At 62.9% G+C, this 13,787-nt stretch overlaps 1 protein-coding gene across 2 annotated transcripts in view; it reads left to right on the forward strand.

Annotated features, from left to right (window-relative positions):
- The first annotated feature begins 225 nt into the window (after window positions 1-225).
- Window positions 226-13,787, forward strand: part of NPR2 (natriuretic peptide receptor 2) — a 35,789-nt gene continuing 22,227 nt past the window's right edge. For both annotated transcript variants that reach the window (XM_067543540.1, XM_067543541.1), the window contains exon 1: window positions 226-967. In XM_067543540.1, the coding sequence (XP_067399641.1) occupies window positions 226-967 (742 nt within the window). The remainder of the gene's footprint in view (window positions 968-13,787) is intronic.

A 13,787-nucleotide genomic window follows, 5' to 3' on the forward strand; every position in this document is an offset into this window, starting at 1 on the left:
GCAGGGCAGCGGGGGCCGGGGGCGGCCTCTCCCGGGGAGCCGAGCTCGCATTCGGCAGCGCGCCGCGGCCGAGGGCAGGGAGCCGGGGAGCCGCCTGCGCCCGCCAGTCCCGCCCCGCCCAGAGACCCTCCCGGCCCCGGGGAGCCGCGGCCAGGGCCGGAGGCGGAGCGCGGGGCAGCGGCAGTGGGGCGCGGCTGCTCCGGGCGCCCTCGGCCGGCGGCGGGGATGGGGCGCCCCGGGGCGCAGCGCGAGCGGGGCAGCGGGCGCCGGGCCGGGCCGGGGCCGCTCCTGCTCCTGCTCCGGCTCCTGGCCGCGCTCTGGGCCGCCGAGCCCGGCGCCGCCAACCGCAGCCTGAGCCTGGCCGTGGTGCTGCCCGAGCGCAACCTGAGCTACGCGTGGGCCTGGCCGCGCGTGGGCCCCGCCATCAGCCTGGCCCTCGAGGCGCTGGAGCGCGGCGACCCCCCGCTGCTGCCCCGGCCGCTGGCCGCGCGCCTCCACTTCGCCAGCTCGGAGCTGGGGGGCGCCTGCTCCGAGTACGTGGCGCCCCTCAACGCCGTGGACCTGAAGCTCTACCACGACCCCGACGTGCTCTTCGGGCCGGGCTGCGTCTACGCCGCCGCCTCGGTGGGGCGCTTCGCCTCGCACTGGCGCCTGCCGCTGCTGACGGCCGGGGCGGTGGCCGGCGGCTTCGCGCTGAAGCAGGAGCACTACAGCACCACGGTGCGCACCGGGCCCTCGGCGCCCAAGCTGGGCGCCTTCGCCTCGCAGCTGCACGCGCACTTCAACTGGAGCGCGCGGGCCGCGCTGCTCTACGTGGACCACAAGACGGACGACCGGCCCTGCTACTTCACCGTCGAGGGCGTCTACCAGCAGCTGGGCGACGCCGACAACCTGACGGTGCGCTACCAGGTCTACGAGCCGGGCGGCGCCGAGGCCGCGGTGCACTTCATCAAGGGCAACGCGCGCGGTGAGTGCGCGCCAGGGGGCTGCGCGGGGCAGGGCGCAGGACAGGGCGCAGGACAGGGCCGGGCGCGGGGGGGGGCGGGGGGCCGGGCGCGCTCCTGGGCTCTTTCCGCAGGTGTCGCCCCCCCCCCCCCCGCTTTGATCCCTGGGTGGGCGCTGAGGGTGCGCAGCCCTTTGGAAATCGGGCTGAACGTCTGCGCAGGAGGCATGGCCGGGCGCACGGGGGCAGCGGCAAGAGCCGGGACATGCCCGGCCCGGGGAGTCTCCCTGCCCGCCCCGGCTACCGGCCAGCCCTGCTCCGCTCCACGCTCCACGGCACCTGCCAGCCTCCCTCCCTCGGCAGCGCCCCGCCGCCCCCAGCCCTGGGCACCAGCCGCCCAGCTCTCCTCGGGCCCCGCGGAGCCCGCTGGGACACGGCGCGCTGGCCGGCCGGGCGGCGTCCCGGGGCTGGGCGGGACGCGCTGCTGAGCTGCAGCCGGCCCGTGGCGCGGGGGAGCCGGAGCCGGAGCCTTGCGAGCAGCCGCGGACCGAGGCGCGCAAGTCCCGGTTCCTGCCGCGCCGGGCTGCGGAGCCTGGAGCCGGGCCGGGCACCGGCGGGGCAGGGGCAGGGGCAGTCCCCGAGGGAGTCGCGGCTCCGAGGCTGGGGAGGAGTCGGGGGGGGCTGGTGGACCCCAGCTCTGCGCCCCGGCCGGCGCTGGGCTGAGACCAGCCGGAGAGGCACGGTCTGCTCTGTAGGTCTGGTCTGCGCGCCCGGGGCGCCCGGCGCTGGCAGCTCCCGGCCCTGCAGCCGCCGTCACGGGGGGCTGAGACCTGCCTCGCTTGGGGCTTCTCTTGTTGTGCAGGATGGCCGCACCCGGGCACTGGGCTCAGGGGCCCTTGGGCCGGGCCGGCGCAGAGCCGGGGGCAGGCGGGGCAGAGCGGGGCGGGCGGAGGAGGTAGCGGTGCCGTGCTGGAGTTTCGGGCTGGGAAGAGCCGGGCAGGGGGCTAACGGCCCCGCGCAGGGGGCGGCCGGGCCAGGCCAGTCTCTGAGCTGGCACAGGCTGGGCAGAGGCTCGGGCTCGGGCCCCAGCGGGGTCCCCGCGAGGGGCAGCTGCCGGGGAGCTGGGCGTGAAGCCGGAAGCAAGTGCGTGACTTTTGCAGGCAGATGGGGGGGGGGGGGCTGCCGGCCCGCCGGGCGAGGTGGCCCTGGAGAGCGGCTCTCTCGGGAGGGAGCGCACGGAAATGGAGAGGATTACGGAGCCAGCTGGAGCCCAAGGGCAGCCTGCTGCTGCTTCATTATTGATGAGAAGGTTATTGATTCCGGAGGCAGCTGCTGGGCTCCTGGCTAATGGATGCTGAGATGCTGTGTCATTAAGGAGGGCAGGGAGTCGGGGGCGCTGGAGCCGGGGTGGCGGGCGGGCTGCAGGCGCGCTGCGCGCAGGGATGCCTGGCCACAGCAGGTGGGGCAGTCAGTCATTCGCACCGGCTCCTGCCCCAGGGGCTGGGACTGGGGCTGGCGGTGCCCTCCGTGCTGCCCCACACTCACACTGGGAGAAGGGGCAGGAAGGGGGGGTGCAGACCCAGGCTCAGTTATGGGTGCTGAGTTAGGAGCTGAGTGTGCAGTGACCTGGCCCTGGGGGGGCGTCCTGTCCCTGAAAGCATGAGGGGACCCGGCAGCCGAGCCCAGCACTGGCTCTGAATGCTGGGCCCCGAGAGCCCGATGCCCACCTCAGGGAGGGCTCAGGGACCCAGCCCCCCATTGCTAGGGTACCATCCACAGGGGGCTGTGATCATGGGGACTGGGCTGGCGGAGTGGGACTGGGTCTGTTCCAGTGGCCGGGGCAGGAGGCTGGTGGCAGGAGACCCAGCTTCTAGTCCCTGCGCCAGAGATGGTTTAATTATTTATGCTGGCGGTTGCTGACCTGGTCCAAGACACCCCATAGCCCGGTGTGTGTGGGGAGATTGCCAGATCCCTTCTGCTCATCGTGCGGTGGAGTCCCCAGCCTCCCCATGTCCCAGCTCAATGTCCTAAGCACACGCTGGGGCGAGAAGGGACCCACTGGTGTGTCCCGCCAGGCTTGGCTTGGACAAAAGGGCCTGAGGTCAGCCTGAGAAGTATTGGGCTGAGACGTAACGTTGGCATTAGGTCGAATCTAGCTGCCCCCTGCCCGGCGAGCGGCTCCGGCCATGTGTCCCCCCCCTGCCCGGCGAGCGGCTCCGGCCGTGTGTCCCCCCCTGCCCGGCGAGCGGCTCCGGCCGTGTGTCCCCCCGTGCCCGGCGAGCGGCTCTGGCTGTGCATCCTCAATTCACAATTCAGGCCGGGTGGAATGAAAGGGCATTTTTTGGCAAATAAACTACTAGCCCACAAAATTTTGCCCAGCTGTAGTTGGGTGTGTGCATGTGTGGAGGGGACATGGCTGAGCATAGGGAACAGATGACATAGATTCATAGACGATCAGGGTTGGAAGGGACCTCAGTCCAACCCCCTGCTCAAAGCAGGACTAACCTCAGCTATATCATCCCAGCCAGGCTTTGTCAAGCCTCAGCTTAAAAACCTCTAAAGATGGAGATTCCACCACCTCCCTAGGTAACCCATTCCAGTGCTTCACCACCCACCGAGTGAAAATGTTTTTCCTAATGTCCAACCTAGACCTCCCCAACTGCAACTTGAGACCATTGCTCCTTGTTCTGTCATCTGCCACCACCGAGAACAGCCTAGCTCCATCCTCCCTGGAACCCCCTTTCAGGTAGTTAAAGGCCGCTATCAAATGCCCCCTCATTCTTCTCTTCTGCAGACTAAACAAGCCCAGTTCCCTCAGCCTCTCCTCAGAAGTCCTGTGCTCCAGCCCCCTCATCATTTTCATTGCCCTCCGCTGGACTCTCTCCAATTTGTCCACATCCTTCCTCTGGTGGGGAGCCCAAAACTGGACACAATACTCCAAATGTGGCCTCACCAATGCTGAATAGACGGGAATAATCACTTCCCTCCATCTGCTGGCAATGCTCCTACTAATGCAGCCCATTATGCCATTAGTCTTTTTGACAACCAGGGCACACTGCTGACTCATATCCAGCTTTTTATCCACTGTTACCCCCAGGTCCTTTTCTGCAGAACTGCTGCCTAGCTCGTCGGTCCCCAGTCTGTAGCTGTGCGTGGGATTCTTCCGTCCTAAGTGCAGGACTTGTTGAACCTCATCAGATTTCTTTTGGCCCAGTCCTCCAGTTTGTTAAGGTCCTTCTGTATCCTATCCCTACCTTCCAGGGCATCTACCACTCCCCCTAGCTTAGTGTCATCTGCAAATTTGCTGAGAGTGCAATCTACCCCATCCTCCAGATCACTGATGAAGATGTTGAACAAAACCAGCCCCAGCACCAACCCCTGGGGCATTCGAGCCATTGATCACTACCCATTGAGCCTGATGATCTAACCAGCTCTCTATCTTGTAGTCCATTCATCCAACCCATACCTCTTTCACTTGCTGATAAGAATACTGTGGGAGGTGGTTGTTGGTCCAGGGATCTATTCAGATCAATTCATGTACCCACAGCTGGGCACCCAATAACCGTACCAGTGAAGACCAGGATTCAGTCTCTTGGATGCAGAGCCGTTTATTGAAAAGCAGGTATCACAGACAAATAGAAAGGACCATACAACGCCTCTCCTGCCTCTGCTTAGTAAGCCTCAATTTCCCAGTCATAAACCCTCAGTAACTCTGCTGGCCCCACGCAGTGTCCTGGTAGGTAAACAAGGCGGGACAGCTCCCACTCCTAGGTGACGAGTGTCTCTGCCTTCTTTAAGTTCCCACCGGTCTTTGGTCTGTTCTCTGACCCCTCGTAGTGGGGTCTTGGCTACCCCATGGCCCTCTGGTCTCACGTCCCTCTTCTGTCGGACAGTGTCACACAGAAAAATAGCGACAGATAGCGACAGAAAAAGCCAGCTGCCCTGTGAGCTTCACAGACTGACCCCCTCGTCCGTGTCCCCAGATCAGCAAAACCTGCTGTGCTAGCGAATGATCTGGCCTGTGACAATGATTCATGATTTGGGAGGGGGCTGCAGGGATTGGCTGATAGTCACCTTCCATAACTCCTCCCCCAGGCACCTGACATCAGGTCATTCCATGGGGTCAGGCGACCCAGATCCTCTAGTCCCAGATTCGCCGTCACACGCCTCCCTCCGCGGGTGCGCACCCGGCGAAGCGGCCATTGGCTGCCGTGACCGCTGGTCTCCCACCTCAGCACAGCTGCACGCCCGGGGCCTGGCAAGGGACAGGCTCATGGCAGTGCCAAGTGCGAGTTTGGCCTTGTCAGTGATTCCCCGCAGCCTCCTGCTAAGCGACCCTGCTCCCAGAATCCTCCAGCCTCAGCTCCCCAGACCTGTCCACTGTGCTACTGTGCAGGGACCCGGCTCCGGTGCCAGCGGCTTTGCTGAAGTCATGCCTGGGCAGGGTCCTGGCCGCGAGTCCCCGGTGCCCGCTCTGCCCGCGGTGTGGCACTAGCCGCATGTCCTTGGTGCTCCTATTTTCCGCTGCCCGGTGAGCAGTTCTCGCCACAGGTACCTGCTGTCCGCGCTGCTCTCTGCCTGCTGAGCCTCTCCGGCCACGTGCCCTTGGTGCCCACGCTGCCCTCGGCCCTGCCAACGGCTGTGGGTGGGTGTCCCCGTCCCTGCGTTCCCCTCTGCCCTGTGGCTCTTGGTTCTATGGAAGGAGCTGTGCTGGGTTTAGATCTTCGGCTGTGGAATTTCTTGCACCGCGACGTGTGTAACGAGCCGGTGCTGGGAACCGGCCCAGCAGGGCCAGGAGTAGCCGAGAGAAGGTGGCCCCCCGCAGCTTTTCCTTCCCTCTGGTGGGCGGGGGGGGGGGTCGAGTCCCACCCACCCCAGTCCAGCCCCATCACTGCTCTGCTTGTGGCCTGGCCAGCCCTGCCGTCTCCGTCTGCACTAGGCCAGCTCTGCGCCTCCTGGTTGCTGGGCCTGAGCGTGGGCCCTGCGCTCTGCTGGGGCTGCCTGGGGCGCTGCCCAGCCTGCCAGGCGGGGCTCTCGCCCGGGGCCGCGCTGGCTCCCGGCTATTGCCCGGTGGCATGTGGCTTTCAAGGCCTGTGGTGTCCGGCTGGATCGGGCCCTGCTGCCTGACAGGTGATGGTGTGCGGCTGGCTCAGGGTCCCCAGGAGGAGGGTCCCTGCATGGCCCGTGTGCTGACCTGCCAGGCCCGGCTCTGCTGGGGGGCAGGCGGTGCCGGGTGACCCTGAGCTCTGGGGGCTGCCTGGCCTTGGCTGGGCTGGTGGGGTTTGCACGCAGCTTTTGGGGAAGGCGTGTTTGTCCCCAGTCCCGCCGGCTCCGCACTCCAGCCTGGGAGACCTGCTGGTGCCTGGAGCCTGCGCGCTCCTTGACTCCTTCCAGCGCCCAGGCCCAGCGTCTCCCTCGTCCCCTGCCTGCAGTCTGGCCGGTGCCCCATCCCCCCACCGCAGGGCGTGGGCTCGCCTGTGTGCAGGGGCTTGGCCCACAGCAGCCTGTGACATTCCTGCTGCCGCCTCCTCCCCCCTCTTGCTCAATCCGACGTCCTGCTGGGGTGAGGGGGCCCCTTTGGGGAGGGGATTTTCAGCCGGGCTCCAGCCCAGAGCAGCTGGCAGCGGCGCCTGGGCCTGGGCTGGCGGTGGCCTGGGACTCGGCCCTGGGCAGTGCTGGCGGCGGGGGCGCTGGCTCCCCGGCTGCGCCTGGCTCTGGCCGCCCCCTTTCCTGCAAGCGGAGACGCCGGCAGGGCAGCCGCTCTGTTTCCAATTAGCGTCGGAGCGGCGCACGGGGCAGGAATCCAGGGACCTGCACATTCCTGCCACGGCACCGCAAACCCAAACATGTTTTTTACCCTGCCTGGAGCCTGGTGGCCGTGGTCAGGGATTCCCCGGCTGCGCCAGGCTCCTGGCCCCAGGGCCAGGTCTGAGCCAAGGGGGACAGGCCAGAGCAGGCTCCCCCAGCACTTGTCTGGCCCACACAGCCGGGCCCGCCGAGCAGCCAGGGCCTGTTTCGAAGCCTGTCCCCCATCCAGAGCGGGCGCTGGGCTGTACGAGGGGCTGGGCGCTGGGACAGTGAGGAAGAGGAGTCGGGCACCTGGAGCTGGTGGGGGCTGAGTTCTGGAGACGGGGGGTGGGAGGAGCAGACGGGAGCTGTGGGCGAGGGTGGGTTCCCACTCTGCTACTGGAGCAGTACTGGGGTCTGCCTGGTCTGTGGGGCTGCCTGGGGTCTGCCCTGTATGTGGGGCTGGCTGGAGGCCTGTAGGGGTGCAGTGCCCAGCATGTGGGGAGCTAGGAAAGGGGCTGACTGGGGGTCTGTAGGGGGCTGGCTGGCACATGGGGCTGGCTAGGGGTGTGTGGGAGAGTGGCTGGCTGAGGGTGTGGGGTAGAGGGGGGGCTGGCGACGGGTGGGGGGGTTGCTGAAGGCGTGTGGTGCGTGGGCTGGCTGGCTTGGGGCATGTGGGGAGCTGCGTGGGGCTATGTGGGGCACTGGCTAGGGTTCTATGGGAGCTGGCTAGAGGTCTGCGGAAGGGTGTGGGGGGCTGACTGGCATGTAGGGTTGACGGAGGGTGGGCGGGGGGCTGGCTGGGGTGGGCGGGAGGCGGGCTGGGGTCACTTTGCTGTGTGTAATTCGCTCTCCTGTGAGATAATGCCAGTCTCTGCAAGGCGTGGGGCGGGGCCGTGGGGGGATGTTCACGTTCTGGCTCTCGGTCAATGCAGCGTGGAGCCACGGACCCAGCTCGGCTCAGGCACCGTCGACTCTCTGGCCACAGCCTGCCTGCAGGAGAGGGACAGCGTGCGGGTGTGCGTGTGCCCGTGAGTGTGCCTGTGCGGGTGTGCCCGTGAGTGTGCCCGTGCGGGTGTGCCTGTGCCCGTGCGGACGCACGTGGGTGGAGGTGTGTGTGCGCCTGTCAGTGTGCCGGGGGGGGGGGGTTTCACTGCAGAAAAGATGCGTTTCTCACCCGGGTCCCAGCAGCGGTGCTGGCCCGGCCCGGCACTGAACTGGGCCCAGCAGCTGGGGTCTCTCCCTGCCGGCAGCCCGGGCTAGAAGCGGTTTAGCCACGGGGCCGTGTCTGCGCTTCGGAGCTCGCCTTCTGTGCACACACGCAGTGACAGCAGGGGGGGGTGGGGACGAGGGTTTGGGGGTGGCAATGGGGTGGGGGGCTGTGGGTGACAGCGGGGGGGAGGGGGCCGTAGGTGGGAGCTTTTCTCGGAGAAGGGGCCCAGGTGAACTTTGCATTCTTGCCCAGCCAGCTGCCCCCCCCCGTCTCCCCCTTCACGCCCTCCCCCGGCTCGCGTGGGTGGGGCTGGTCTGGGGTCCCCAGTGCCACAGGGGCAGCGCATTGCGGAGCAGCAGCTGCCCGGGCAGGGAGGCGAGCGGTTCAGGTCACTGGACTTGGCCCAGGCAGCCCTGGCTGTAGCGCAGGAAGGGGGTGCTGGAGCCAGCGTCCTAGGACCAGTCTGACCTGGGGTTTCCCGAGCGCCAGCATCGCCTGGCCAGAGACCACCCCAGCCACTCCTGCCCCCCGAGCCGTGGGGAGTCCAGCTGCAGGGACAGACACCCCATCTGGGTGCAGGGCTCGTCTCCACCAGCTTCCACCAGACCCCTCGCTTGTGCACGTCTGGCTGGGTTTGTCTAATGCCAGCTTCCAGCTTGCCCGCCCTCACCTGCCAGGCCGAGAAGCCCTCTGCCCTCAGGAGCCCCCCGCCGAGGGGCTGACAGATGGGGGGTGACGACATCGCAGCCGACAGTCTCTTCAGCAAGCTCACGCGACCAGCTCCCCTGGCCTCTCGCGGCCAGGCCGGGTTCGTTCTCACGGCCTTCTCCACTGTCCCCAGCCTCTGGGGAGCAAGGACCCCCCAAGCTGGGCCTGTCCCTTGATGGACTCCTGGCCCCATGTGCTGCGCATGGGGCCATGCCGGCAGCACGCCGCCCCTGCATAGCTGAGATGCCGTCTGTCTGTCCCCTGCCCCCCAGCAGTCAGTCTGTCTCCCTGGCTGGCGGAGGGGGCCGCTGAGCGCAGCAGGGCACGGGCAGCCCTATACTGGCTGGAGGTTCTTGCTCTGCCCCAGGAGGGCACCAGCCCCTTTGCCTCTGCTGCTCTCCCGAGTCCGGTCAGCGTTGGTGCTGCAGAGAACGCGGTTGCCCACGTCAGGCCGCAGCCGCCCAACACTGGGTCAGGCGGGCAGGGGCCCGGTGCGTCGGGGTTACGCCTTCCTCTAGAGCATCGAGTGCTGGCTGGCCATGGGGTCAGGCCGCTGAGCGAGTGGGGCCGGGCACAGGCGGGTTCCCAGGTGCCCGGAGGCTGATTGCTCTGAGCGGGCGTCAAATACGGCAAGCATGTGCTGGCAGCCCCGAGGGTGACGCTGCAGACAGCCCTGGAGAGCTGGGCAGATCTGGCCCTGGGTGCCAGCTCCCTGCGCCCAGGCCGGGCTGTTGGTGCCAGGAGAGGGGCTGCCTGGGCCCCAGCAGCAGCAGCTGGGAGAGAGTGAAGCCCCCACGGCATCTCTGTCTGTGTGCCCAGCACAGGCAGCTGCCAGGGCGGGCGGCTGAGCCGCGGATCTCTGGGGAACCCAGCTAATGGGAGCGGGGGCTGGGGCTGGGGCCGACCTGTCCCTGTGCTGTGGAGGGAATCAGCCAGGGAAGGGACCCCAAATGGAGGGGGAGTGGCCTTGTTGCTGGGGGTCTGGGCATGGAGGAGCTGTCTTGGGGCGGTGACTCTTGTTGGGGGGGGGCATGGACGTGCCATCCCAGGGGTGACTTGTTGGGTGAGGCGTGGAGGGGCCGTCCCAAGGGGGTGACTCCTGTTGGGGTTGGGGCATAGAGGGGCTGTCCTGGGGGGGAATGATGGGGCGCACAGGTTGTTTTGTGTGGGGGTGTAGTCGCTTTAACTAGAAAGGTCGATTGGAAGCATGCCCTCTCCCTGGTTCCCACCACGAGGGGAAAATTGAAACAGCCAATGAGGCTGAAAGGAGGAGAATTGAAAATGGATCAAAGGAAACTCTTTTTTGTAATTAGCCAGTGGAACTCACTGCCACAAGATGTGATTGAGGCCAGACTTTTAGCAAGCTTCAGAAGGGATTGGCCATTCCTGAGCGTTACAGGAACATCCAGGCTGTAGTTCTGGCAGGAAGATGAAACTTCATTCTTGGAGCTTGAACCAATCTCTCGCTGTTAGAAAGCAGGATGGGACCTGATGTGGGGCACAGAATCCCACACCTGCTACTGCAGGGTTGTTGCACCTTCCTCTGGAGCATCTGAAGTTACAAATTACTTAGGCTGTGTCTACACTACAGAGTTAAGTCATCTGGAGTGATGTTGAAGGTTCCAGTGGGGGATGTAGGAATGCCCAGTGATCCTGGGAGACCCCGCTAACTCCTTGCTTCTGTGGCTCATGAAGCCTTACACTGGGAACCCGGACATCAGCAAGGAGCGCTTCAACAACAGGCTCAGCAGGTGCCGAAAAGGTCGCTGGCGCTGTCTTTTTGGCCTGTTAGACCTCAGTGCGGAAAATATCCCAATGGTCGTTGCAGCCTGCTGTACTCTGCATAGTGTTTGCAGGGGGAAGGGGAAGCTGTGGACCGCTGAGACCGATTTGTTAGCTGTTGATTTGGAGCAGCCAGATAGCAGGGCAATTAGAGAGGCACAGGGGGAGGCTTTGAAGGAGCATTTTGACAATGTTTCCAGCTGTGTCTTTATGTGATGCACGGGGCCAGGCAATGTTTACTTGCCACCTTGAATGACCCCTGTAGTGCTTGCTTCCTGAGCGTTAATTGTACTGGGCAAGTATTGTACCTATGGCCGCTGTGTTTGAATGGTAGCCCTGACTGACTTGCTCACTCACAAATGACTCACTTTGTTTCAAAGACTCAAGTTTAATAACAAGACAAAATGCAAAATGTTGGTCAGACGGGATGTGGCGATGAGGAAGAGCCTCGTGGTTGGGCCTCTTACAGCTGTGTGTAACTCCAGCTTTGGTTGTGAACCCAGGCCCTAGGCATGGAGTACACGAAGCACAGTGAGGGACCGGGACTGGAACCGGGACCAGGACCACGCGAGGACTGCGGTGGGGAGTTTGGGAAGGGCATGGAGCGGAGTTCTGTATTGGATGCAGGGGGAGTCGTGCTCGGATGTGCTCAGATTGCAGCGTGATGAGAGACTTCAGCAAAACGATGAGGGGGCTGGAGCACAGGACTTATGAGGAGAGGCTGAGGGAACTGGGCTTGTTTAGTTTGCAAAAGAGAAGAGTGAGGGGGGATTTGATAGCAGCCTTTAACTACCTGAAAGGGGGTTCCAGGGTGGATGGAGCTAGGCTGTTCTCGGTGGTGGCAGATGACAGAACAAGGAGCAATGGTCTCAAGTTGCAGGGCGGGAGGTCTAGGTTGGACATTAGGAAAAAGTTTTTCACTAGGAGGATGGTAAAGCACTGGAATGCGTTACCTAGGGACGTGGTGGAATCTCCATCCTTAGAGGTTTTTAAGCTGAGACTTGACAAAGCCCTGGCTGGGATGATATAGCTGAGGTTAGTCCTGCTTTGAGCAGGGGGTTGGACTAGATAACCTCCTGAGGTCCCTTCCAACTCTAATATTCTATGATTCTATGATCTCTGTCTGGCCCTCCAGGAGCATTATCCACCCTTGCCCCTGTGCCTTTCCCCAGCTATCCAGCTTGAGGCTTTTGTTAATTGTCTTCCTCCACGCTCTTGTTCACAATGGGTTGTATCTGGTGACTGCAGCACTTTGCGAAACATCCTCCTCACTCCACCTGGTTCATCGCCTTATCTGGTGGAGGCGCTCCGCCGGTGTGGAGGAGTGAGTACTCAAGGGCACTTCTGCAGAAGGCAAAGAAACAATGAAGAGAGACAGGATTGTGAGTGTGCTCACCGCCGTGAATCACACAAGTTACACACCCCCTTTCTCCCTGTCCCTTGGCTAGCACACAGCCGGCACGAGTACCAAATGTGGTGAGTTCGAGGCGGGGTGGCAAGGGGAAATTGGCAAGAAGGGACAAAGGGTGGTTTGTGACGGGGGCTACAAGCGGCTCGGGAGCCTATTCTGAATATTGGGACCTTTTCCACAGGCTAGGGCGATCACACCCGATATCTCACTCCTAAGGGTGCATCTCCTGCATGCATGTGGCTTCAGACCGGCTCCGTATGCTGCTGGCCTGGGTGCCGCTTTGGTCCCTACAGAAATAATTGCTGGGTGGCGCGGCAAAGTTTCCCACAGCGGGGGGAGAAACAAGGCAGCTCTGTCAAGGAACCTTCGGCAGAGGATTGCAGAATACCTACTGGAAAGTTTCCTAGAGATCTCTGTGGAGGATTCCCAGGACATCCCCGTGTACATTAATGAACTTTTCCACCGAGCCCCCATTGCATAGATGGACAGGGGTTGTTAATTTCTGTCCCTTATCCCTCCTCTACCATATAACAAAGTACATGAGAGTGCAGTCTCTTCTCACTGTGCAGTATCAAAGCAAAACAAACACTTACCAGAGCTCCCCTCTCCTGTATCCTGCGCCCCAGAGCCGGAGTGCTGGGACTGGCTAGACCCCTCTGGAGTCAAAGAGGTCCTGACTTGTCACACCACTGGATGGCCCTGCCACGTGCTCCACGTCGTCCTCCAGCTCCACTTCCTCGTCCACCACTTTGTCAGTGGGGCTGAGTCCACTGGCAGCTGCCTGCAGTCCCCCTGCAGTATCCCCAGGGCTCTTGGTGGCAGCAGTGGGGTCGCCGCCGAGGATGGGGTGCAGTTCCTCGTAGAAGCGGCATGTCTTCAGCACCACACCAGAGTGACCGTTGGCCTCCCTTGCCTCCTGGTACACCTCCATCACCTCCTTGATCTTCGCACGGCACGGCACTGCTGTGTCCCTCTTGTGCCCTTTCTGCTGCGTGCCGCTAGCGATCAGCACGCAGCTATCAAAGTTGCAATGGCTGGAGCAAAGCTGTGACTGCACAGCGTCCTCGCCCCACAGACCCAGCAGATCCAACCGCTCCTGTGTGCCCCGTGTGGGAACGCCTCTGCTGCGGAAAGCCTTCGTGATCAGCTGCGGAGATGCTGTGAGAACTGGACGCGCCTAGCAAACAAGAACTGGAATTTCAAAAATTCCCAGGCCTTTAAACGGGGAAGGGGATGCATACCTGTACTGCAGGCAGCGGAGTTCAAACTGCTGGCCAAAGCGGTCAGGATGGGCATCGTGGGACATCTCCTGGAGGCCCGTTAGAGTGACGTAACCAAGCGCAGTAACTACACTGAGGCAGCGTCGCTCGAACTACGTCACAACAAGCTCCGTGCTGCTCACCGGGGAGTTACGTCAGTGGGAGGAGCGTTTCAGGGTGTGCACCTCCGCTGGTTTGTCCACGAACGCTGACTTGTAGTGTAGACAAGGCCTTAGACAGGTTAGATGTCTTCAAGTCACCGGGGCCTGATGAAATGCATCCTAGAACGCTCATGGAGCTAACTAGGAGGTATCTGAGCCATTAGCGATTATCTTCCAAAAGTCATGGAAGACGGGAGAGATTCAGAGAACTGGAAGAGGGCAAATACAGTGCCAGTCTCTAAAAGGGAAATAGTGTCAAGATGGGGAATTACAGACCTGTCAGCTTAAATTCAGTATCGGGATAGATAATGGAGAAAATAATGAAGCAATCGGTTTGCAAACACCTAGAAGATAATAAGCTGATAAGTAGCAGCCAGCATGGATTTATCAAGAACAAATCCTGTCAAACCAACCTGATGGCTTTCTTTGACAGGATAAGAAGCCTTGTGGATGGGGGGAAGTGGTAGATGTCTTATAGCCTGACTTTAGTATGGCTTTTGATACTGTCTCGTGTAACCGTCTC

This window comes from Emydura macquarii, unplaced genomic scaffold, assembly GCF_026122565.2.
Source record: "Emydura macquarii macquarii isolate MOO-44397 ecotype Brisbane River unplaced genomic scaffold, CSIRO-AGI_Emac_v2 contig_915, whole genome shotgun sequence".
Taxonomy (NCBI): Eukaryota; Metazoa; Chordata; order Testudines; family Chelidae; genus Emydura; species Emydura macquarii.